This window comes from Garra rufa, chromosome 8 (assembly GCF_049309525.1).
Source record: "Garra rufa chromosome 8, GarRuf1.0, whole genome shotgun sequence".
Taxonomy (NCBI): domain Eukaryota; kingdom Metazoa; phylum Chordata; class Actinopteri; order Cypriniformes; family Cyprinidae; genus Garra; species Garra rufa.
In genome coordinates, this window is record NC_133368.1 from 51,140,501 (window position 1) to 51,150,575 (window position 10,075).

The window sequence follows — 10,075 nt, forward strand, 5'->3', positions numbered from 1 at the left end:
GTTCAAGCAGAAATATGGTGTATTGTAGTGCATATACAGTTTGCGCATCAGTAATAACGGACACTTGTACGGCGTGTGTTACTTCATGTTACAACTCAGAGGCAGTATTAACATTAAGTGACATGGCATCTGACGCACTGGAGCCACTGGCACATGCCACTGCTCAGTGCCAGTGACACTTGTGACATTTGCAGATGGACCGTGTCACGGTCACTGCTGCCGCAGCTTCCGTGCGTCAGATGCCATGTCACTTAATGTTGATACCGCTACTGCACGACTCCTGCTGGTGGTCATGGTGGTCTTTACCTTGATTACAATCATCATCTATCAAAAAAAAGTGTCCGTTATTACTGATGCGCAAACGCACTGTATATGCACTACAACACATCATTCAGCGAGTGTTTTTATAATGAATGCTCACGTGTTTTGAATACGTTTACAGGGTTAGTGGTGTTTATGTACATATGGGCATCAGACGCTCCAAAACACCCTTTTCTTTTTTCATCTGTGAGGACCCAACCTAGCGATTTGCCAGGACCTTTCTCGCTAATCTAAAATATTAAAATAATGGCCTGACGCTTTACTATTGGGGGCTCTGGCAGCTAACGTTAGCTACACTGGCTAATTAAACCTATTCAACGGTATCACCGAACTAGGCGAGCTTAGCTAATGTCACGTATTTAAATGGGTGAGCATGAGAAGAGAGACTACATAAATTCACTTGTCACTCAGTTTAAGACGTTAAATTAGTTATCTTCCTCAGTAAACACCCTTTTGTTCGCCATGGCTGATAGAACCTCACTCACTGGCTCCTCAGTCAGACTGACTGCGGCAGCAACGGGGAAACGTAGTGGGCGTGGTCACTTCAATCGAGAGTGACCAATAGAAAAAGGCCTTTCATCCTGGTAGGTAGAGACCGCCCACTGAGATTCATCTTTACTCGCAAGCAAAACTTTTCAGCTCGCAAACAAAAAATTTAGACCCGCAAAAAAAGACAGCAGAAAAGAGAGCAACTTTTGTGGTTTCGCGATGAAAAGCATTTGAAGTGCACAAAGAAAAATAAAGATTGTAAAAAAATTGACACGCACTGCAAATAATTTTGTTATCAATTTCTTTATTTTTGAGATTTAAGAAGACTTTTTTTGCAAACTTTTATTTTTTAATTACAAAATAATTCGTTTTACTCTCAAACTCAGTATGTTTGTTTGAATAATAAAGAAACAAAAATAACCCCATACTATTGTCCCCTATATATTTCATCATTGAGGATTTATTTTAAAAAAGTTAAAAAATCTCGTCTCGTCTCGTTCTCGTGAACCCAAAATCTCGTCTCGTCTCGTGAGATAATTGTCTCGTCACACCCCTACAATTAATGCATGCTTGTATGTGTTCTGTTGATAGTTTATTGACTTTCTACTGTTATCAACTCTTTTTCACTTTAATTGGATAGTCCTAAAATATATCTACAAATGCTTAGTTGAGAATGCCTACTAATAGTCTGCTGAATGTAAACTTTAGATTAGTTGACACACAACAGATGCACAACTAATGTTTAGTTAACTATCAACAGATAACAAACGTGATTTTGATAAAAATGAGATGGTTAAGTAATTATTAATTTGATGTATTTGAGGCTCTTAAGTAAGGATGATATAATATGCTGTTGATCATATGTGGACATGACTGTAGACTATCAACTGACAGATTAATTTTAATAAGTTGGTAGACAATTTAGAAGATGGTAACACAATCTACAGAAAGTTTGCTGACTATTAGTTAATAACATGTTGAAAAAGACATACTGCCAGTCAACATGCACTTTTTGTAAACTCTATAGATTAGAAACTAACATGCACTTTATAATCTACAGGCAGTTAGTTGAATGTATGTTGCTTGTCTGTTGAAACAATGTTGTTGAATGTCAACTGATGCACTGTTGACATGCAACTAAAGGAATACTGATAACTAGTAGAGTGTCAACAGATGGACCATCGAAATAAAGTGTTACCGGTAGGGAAAATCATTTTAAGTTGGTTTTATTGGTAGCTTGACAAGAAAGAGGAATTTGTCCAAAATTATTTGTATTTTTAAAACACGACCAAAGTACATAAAAGTGCTCATAGTCTAAGAATCCACCCTAAATCAAAATATCTATCTAAATATGAACGATCTGTGTAATTTGTATATATTTTATACATTTAACATACAAGTCTATTAACTCTCTGACTGTCTTACTAGTGCACTGACTACTGAACTAGCAGCTGATTGAGACGTACCCAGAGATGAGTTTGCATTGATTTTTCTTTCTATTAATTATTCTCATATTAAACAGGAAAAAGTGTTCAAACACACAGAAAAACTCCTGGAGAAGCAACAGAGATCCATGTAACACTATTATAAAGATGGTGTTCATTAAAGAGGAGAGTGAAGACATGAAGATTGAAGAAACATTCAGAGTCAAACATGAAGATACTGAGCGACAAACAAAGATGGAGTTTATTAAAGATGAGAATGAAGACATGACCATTGAAGAAGCATTTAGAGTCAAACATGAAGATACTGAAGACCAAACAAATATGGAGTTTATTAAAGAGGAGAATGAAGACATGAACATTGAAGAAGCATTTAGAGTCAAACATAAAGATACCAAGGAACAAACAGGTTGGTTTTTATTCTCAAACCTGAAGTCTCTACAGAAATTATTGATATTTATGAATAATGTCACACAAGTGTAGAAATGTTTTGACATTTGACAAGTGTTGAGATCACATACTAATGCTGCCTTCAAGTGCAGCTGAGAAGATCTTACTTTCACACTGGCCATTTGTTATGACATCATGCATTTAAGTTGTAACAATAAAATACAATGTCAGAAAACATTAATCACCTTACTGCACATACTTGAAAACTCATAAAACCTCTTTGAGACTATGGAACAGATTACACTTTTTCATGGAGTTTTTCTAGTAAGTGTTAGAGTAGCTGGTTTTGAAGTCCAGAATAAATCAAACAAAGTATTTTATTAACTCAAAAGCGGGATCCAAACATAACGTTAAGACGACACAAAGAATGATCAAACAACTTATATAGAGTGACTAATTACAAGACCAGGTGAAGACGATAATCAAATCAACACAGAAGGTCTATGGGAGAAAGCAAAGTTAACAGAATGACAAATCAGAAACAGTGCAAAGACAGGGTAGACAAGGATACACGTGGTAGTCTGGGAAAGCCTCGAGGGCGGATCAGGGAGCTATGGCGGATCTGGGAGTTCAGGAGGCCATGGCTGGGCAGCCAGTTAATGAGGCCATGGCGGATCAGGGGGTCCAGTGTCCGCTCCTCCAGAGCTCCCTCCAGAGCCCGCTTTGCTAGAAGGCCCTTCTCAACCACTAAATTCAGCCAAGAAATTTTTAAAGGGGGGGCGGGGGGGTGCCATAGGTTTACAGCAGTAGGGGCCGGGCCGAATGCACCCCCCCCCCCCCCATTTAAAAATTTCTTGGCTGAATTTAGTGGTTGAGAAGGGCCTTCTAGCAAAGCGGGCTCTGGAGGAGCGGACACTGGAGGGTGGTCTGAAGGAGTGGACACTGGAGGGCGCTCGGGAGGTAGTACAGACACTGGAGGGCGCTCGGGAGGTAGCCATCTTGTCTGTGTACTCTGGTGAGGCTGCCATTTTGGCCGGAAACTCAAGGGGCGACCGCCATCTGACATTAATCCTCTATTTGTTTTCGATCTCGAAGTTAGAGCCGATTAAGTTAAGAATGATGTTGATCAATTCAATCAAAGGGAAATCGTGAACAGGGAGATCGCAACAAATTGAATATTTAGGCGTGAGGCGTCGGGCCAGTTCACCTGATGGTAAAGCTCAATAAAATCCGCCAAATACCGTTCCAACCTCTGACCGCCCTGCCACATTCTCCACAGCCGTTCTTCAGCAGTCATTGTTTCGGTGTCTTCTTCTGTCAGGGTTGCTGAGTCAAAACTGTGTCAGGGTTTAACCAAACATAATGTTAACATTAGGAAGACACAAAGAGATTGAGGGACAATGAATGTTTCATCTGAAGGTTGAGTGGGGAGTTTGTACTTTTTCCTATTTTTTTAGTTTGGTCTCTCTTAAGTTTGTTGCATTTGATCCCATAGGAGACAAAAAAATGTTACATCATAATTGAGATCAGTCTGTATCTAGGTTTCCTTAACTATTAGATTGAGTAAATTGTAGAGCAGCCAGCTTAAACTCTATAGGAGACCAGGCGACGATGATCAGGTTTGGATGCCATGATATGAGATCTAGCAAACATGCATTACATATCTATGTTTTGGTGTTACCTGCTTTGTGGCATTAACTTTTGTTTTCCCACCTCAGGCCCAACAGCAATGAAAGAGGAGAGGGAAGTACTGATTGGAACTGAAGAGAAAGATCAGTATGAGAATCTTCATGATTTCATAACTGGAGAAAAATCGTTTTGTTCCTTACAGTCAGAAAATACTTCTACACAAAAAAGAGCTCCAAAGACAAAAACTATGGGTTTTTTCACTTGTTTTCAGTGTGGAAAGAGTTTCACTGAACAAGGAGAATTTAAAGTCCACAAGAAAACTCACACTGGAGAGAAGCCTTTTATCTGCCAACAGTGTGGAAAGAGTTTCACTCGAAAGGGAACCCTTAAAAGGCACATGAGAGTTCACACAGGAGAGAAGCCTTTCGCCTTCCCACAGTGTGGAAAGAGTTTCATTCAAAAAGGAAACCTTGAACTCCACATGAAAATTCACACTGGAGAGAAGCCTTTCATCTGCCAACAGTGTGGAAAGAGTTTCAGTGAAAATAAAAACCTTAAATTCCATATGAGAATTCACACAAGAGGGAAGCCTTTAAACTGCCAACAGTGTGGAAAGAGTTTTGTTCAAAAAGGAAACCTTGAACTTCACTTGAAAATTCACACTGGAGAGAAGCCTTTCATATGCCAACAGTGTGGAAAGAGTTTCACTCGAAAGGGAACCCTTAAAAGGCACATGAGAGTTCACACAGGAGAGAAGCCTTTCACCTGCCAACAGTGTGGAAAGAGTTTCGTTCAAAAAGGTAACCTTGAACTTCACATGAAAATTCACACTGGAGAGAAGCCTTTCATCTGCCAACAGTGTGGAAAGAGTTTCACGCGAAAGGGAACCCTTAAAAGGCACATGAGAGTTCACACTGGAGAGAAGCCTTTCACCTGCCAACAGTGTGGAAAGAGTTTCATTCAAAAAGGAAACCTTGAAGTCCACATGAAAATTCACACTGGAGAGAAGCCTTTCATCTGCCAACAGTGTGGAAAGAGTTTCAGTGCAAATAAAAACCTTAAATTCCATATGAGAATTCACACGAGAGAAGCCTTTCACCTGCCAACAGTGTGGAAAGAGTTTCAGTGAAAATAAAAACCTTAAATTCCATATGAGAATTCACACAAGAGGGAAGCCTTTCACCTGCCAACAGTGTGGAAAGAGTTTCGGTCAAAAGGAAACCTTCAACTTCACATGAAAATTCACACTGGAGAGAAGCCTTTCATCTGCCAACAGTGTGGAAAGAGTTTCACTCGAAAGGGAACCCTTGAAAGGCACATGAGAGTTCATACAGGAGAGAAGCCTTTCAACTACCAATAGTGTGCAAAGAGTTTCATTCAAAAAGGAAACCTTGAATTTCATGTGAAAATTCACACTGGAGAGAAGCCTTTTATCTGCCAACAGTGAGGAAAGAGTTTCACTCGAAAGGGAACCCTTAGAAGGCACATGAAAGTTCACACAGGAGAGAAGTGTTTCATCTGCAAATGGTGTGAAAGAAGTTCAGTAATCCTGGAAACTTTAGAGTCCACCTGAGGGTTCACCCTGAGAGAGACTTTACCCCTGTAATAAGTGTGGAAAGTTTCCGCATAAAATTACAACTTACAAACCACATGAAAGTTCACACTGGAAAGAAACCCTTCACCTGCCATCTGTGTGAGAAAAGTTTCAATCGAAAACAAACCCTTTATGCCCACAGGCGAATTCACACCTTGGAGAACCATTTTACTTGCCAACATTGTGGAAAGAGTTTCACCAGTAAAAGATGCCTTAACATTCACATGAGAATTCACACTGGAGAGAAGAGAAGCCTTACAAGTGCAACTAGTGTGGAAAGAGTTTTAGTCAACGAGAAAGCTTTGACAAGCACATGAAGATCCACAATAGAGAGAAGGCTGACAGATCCCCTCAGAGTGGAAAGAACTTTGATCAAAGTGGAAACTTTGACGTCCACCAGAAAATTCACATTATAGAGAGCCTTTTTACCTGTCAATAGTGAGGAACGAGTTTCACTCTTAAAAAGAAATCTCAACAGGCACATGAAAATTCACAATAGAGAGAAGGCTGCCATATCCCCTCAGTGTGGAAAGAGTTTCAACCAAAATGTATCAAATGGACAGTCCTTGATTCTGATTGGTTGAGCCACAGCTGAAGCTGTTATAAATTACTCTACAAACCGACATTCCTTGTTGCCTATGTGCTGCTCGGAAAAAATAAATAAATAATGTAGGGTCCGGACCAATCAGACACACAGTTCATTAGATTCACCAAATAATCAATTCTTCATTAGATTAACAAATGATCACAAACCCCCTTCACCCAATCCACAACACTGGCTGCCATCATGTCTACAAATAGTCTTACTATGGCATCCAGGACTCCTCTGTATAGGTCGACCGATATGGGTTTTTCTATGGCCATTGCCGATGTTTAGAGGTCAGGGTCAGCCGATGGCCGATATGTGCTGCCGATTTTTTGGCCGATATTTAGGGCCGATATCTTGAAGCCCTTCCCTTTATTTGCATGCTAAAATGTCGAACTAATAATAAACGGGTGCACATCATTTATAAATGAATATCATGAACAATGAACACAATGAACCATCTTTCGGATCTTGATTTTGTGCACTGCACAGTATTATTAAGGTGCGTTCACACCGGACGCGAATGAAGCGGCAAGCCCGAGTGATTTACATGTTAAGTCAATGCAAAGACGCGAATAGCCATCCTGCGGCGCGAAACGCGCGAATAGCGCGAATGGCGCGGCGCGCATTGAGCGTTTCAAGCGATTGCTGCGCCATTCGCGCGAGTTCAAAAATCTGAACTTCGGCGGAATTTCGCGCCGCGGTAACCAATCAGGAGCTTGCTCTAGTAGTGACGGAGGCAGAAATCCGAAACAACAATGCCGGACAAAATCACCGTTGCTGTCTGTGGTTCCTCGGAGCTGTACGATGCATCTTTGGACTTTTGTAGAAACAGGAATAAAAGGGATCTTGCTAGGAATAAAGTGAGTGAAGAGGTCGGACAATCTGGTTAGTTTAAAAAAAAGCTCTTTACTCAATTTAACCTACATATACATACATATTGAGACCACAAGCAAGCTAAAGCTGGCAAATTGAGCTCATTCACCTATTTTACAACTACTTTCCCGCTGACGAGTGGCAGAAGCCCCTCCCTTGACGCGAATGCGCGTCTGTTGTGAAGAAAATGTCACGCGCGAATGACGCGAATTTTACCGCGCGAATGGCGCGAGTAAACTCAAATGTTCAAGCGTTCAACTACGCACGAATAGCGCGTTTTTTCCGCGCAAGTCGCGTCCGGTGTGAACGCACCATTATAAAAGATTTAACCAAAGTAAACCGAACAAATCGAACTGACCAAGTATTAAATGTCCCACTTTACATTAGGTGACCTTAACAACTATGTACTTACATTTAAATTAATAATTTGGTACAGTGTACTTATTGTGTACGTACATGTTTTTTTTTACATTGTATTTATATATTTTTAAAAACCTATATGTATATTTGTAATTAATTTCTGTAATTACACCTGTTGAACCAACCCTTACACCCTAACCCACCCTGAAACCTACTTATACCACCAAACCTTACCCAAACCTTGCCCATATCCCACCTTAATAGAGGCAAAAGTGTTTTGCAATGCAATAAGACCACATTAAGTACATTGTACTTTAAGTACATAATAATTTAGGCCACCTAATATAAAGTGTGACCGTATTAAACATATAAAAACAGATAATATAAAAACTGTTAATCATTTACACAAAAGTTTAAGAGCTGAGATTAATGTCAAATTTGAATGTTTTAAATAAAAATTTGAATCCAGAATTTTAAATGATTAATATAACTGAGAGGACCTGCCAGCAGATGGCGGCAAGACACTGACTTAATTACTGAATCATATCATTCATTTGATTCGTTCGAGCAGCTGATTCATTCCTGAATAAAGCAAATGACTCGCTTTATGAATGGGAAACTGAATCATTTCATTAGATTCATTTAAAAACGCACGTTCATTCATAAATGAAACACCGTTGTGTTTAAATGGAGATGCACAGCGGCTCAGTTGTGACTTGTTTCAGAATACTTTTGATGACAAGAATGTGCAAAATCTTACTTTTGACGACGAAATAAAGCAAAATCAGGCAATAGTGTTATCTGCCTGCCACCCACCCGCACCTATACTTGCTCTCTGATTTAGCGAACCGCACACGATCGTCCTATTACAATTATTCTAATTCTTAGTTATGTATGATGATATGATGAATGGATGGTTCATTTTAACAGCTGATCTTCATATTGCTGCACACTTATATAGACTTAATCACTCGTGCTTTTAAGCCAAATCCATGCTGAAAATAATAACGTTTACTGATATCTGGACGTGACCATAGTTTTAAACTTTTAGTATCTGAGGTGACGGAAAGGGCACATCAGGTGCAATCATCAAAATATATTTAAAAAGAAGCTTGCGCCACGTTCCTGACCACATAACTCAGGTTTAGATTTTAGAAAATTTAGTTAATGTTTTTATCATTGATTTATCTCATCCACGCTCGACCCACCCACAAGTAATTAGAATGCATTTTTTTATTACCAGACCAGCGGATATAACCTCCATCCGTGCATCACTGTCTCCGAGCGGAGACATCGCAACGCTGAATTGTTTGAGAGATGCGGCGTTCTTCACCCCACGCACACAGTGAAATTCTCCAACTCGGATACAGGAAAAATAAAACAGAACTTATAACACTGGGGCTAATATGTTAGCAAACAAGCTGCTGATCGTTTTAGACTACAGTCTTTAAACTTAACTGCAAGTAAGCAAACCTTTAACCAGCCGTAGCATTATGCCAGTCCTATGATTTTCTTTCGAAGCAACACTTCATAGTTTACTATCACATCATGTTATAACGAGTGTGAAACTAAACTGAAAAAGTATTAAACTCTTTGGCAGACATGACATCACTTCCTTTCATGGCTGGAGCGACAGGCTCCAGGACAAACTGGAAGACAGAAACAAAGCTGAAGCAACTGGATGATATTAGTATATTTACTTTAATAACATTTGGAAATATTCTACCTTGAACAGTTCCTGCCCACAGTGGGAACGCCATGGCAAGTCATGTCCTCTATAATCATATGTTATCTCTTCACCTTTATTTATGTCTTTGATCGCAAGTAAACATAGATAAGGCTTTCCTTCCAGAATTTTTTTTTTTTAATTTTGCCATTTGGCTTTTGACTGTCATTTTGACAAGTCTCCCAAGAGAGCCATCATCAAAGGAGGCATCAATGCAATATGGAGGGGAAAGAAAAAAGCTAACTGTTACCAATGCTGACTACATTTCACTTTAACCTGCCTCAAAACTCTGTGTGGTATTTGGTTTCAGGGTTAAGTAAAACATTCAAAATATGAACAGGGGGTTTACAGATAGTAAAATACATGCTACTCACCAGTCGTTACACCCTCTGTGTTTGAAAAAGTATAAATGATCTTTTTTTTTTTTTTTTTCAATAAAGTTCCTCTGTATTCAAGAATAAAATAAACTTTTCATATAGCGGTTTCTGCAAACACACCCCAATCTAAATGAAAGCATCACAGTAAAAAAATCATAATTATAAAAATCAAAAGAACACTGTTAAACAATTTAAACTATCAAAAAGGCAGTGTAGGCAATTTCTGCAGCAGTCATACATAACAATAGTAAGAAGAAAATAGATACTATGATATACGCCAGTGTT

At 39.2% G+C, this 10,075-nt stretch overlaps 2 protein-coding genes across 2 annotated transcripts in view; one reads left to right on the plus strand and one right to left on the minus strand.

Annotated features, from left to right (window-relative positions):
- Positions 1 to 3,939, minus strand: part of LOC141340249 (uncharacterized) — a 37,953-nt gene extending 34,014 nt beyond the window's left edge. The window contains exon 1 of the mRNA XM_073845171.1: positions 3,850 to 3,939. Coding sequence (XP_073701272.1) covers positions 3,850 to 3,939 — 90 coding nt within the window. The remainder of the gene's footprint in view (positions 1 to 3,849) is intronic.
- Positions 3,940 to 4,371: 432 nt separating this feature from the next.
- On the plus strand, positions 4,372 to 6,182 carry LOC141340251 (uncharacterized). The gene is made up of 3 exons (XM_073845172.1): positions 4,372 to 4,389; positions 4,588 to 5,250; positions 5,808 to 6,182. The coding sequence occupies exons 1-3, from the start codon at positions 4,372 to 4,374 to the stop codon at positions 6,180 to 6,182; spliced, it is 1,056 nt and encodes a 351-aa protein (XP_073701273.1).
- The last annotated feature ends 3,893 nt before the right edge of the window (positions 6,183 to 10,075 follow it).

Coding starts and splice junctions, on each gene's coding strand:
- LOC141340251 (XM_073845172.1), top strand. Junction 5,251..5,807: donor TTCAAAAAGGAAACCTTGAA/GTCCACATGAAA, acceptor ATGGTGTGAAAG/AAGTTCAGTAATCCTGGAAA.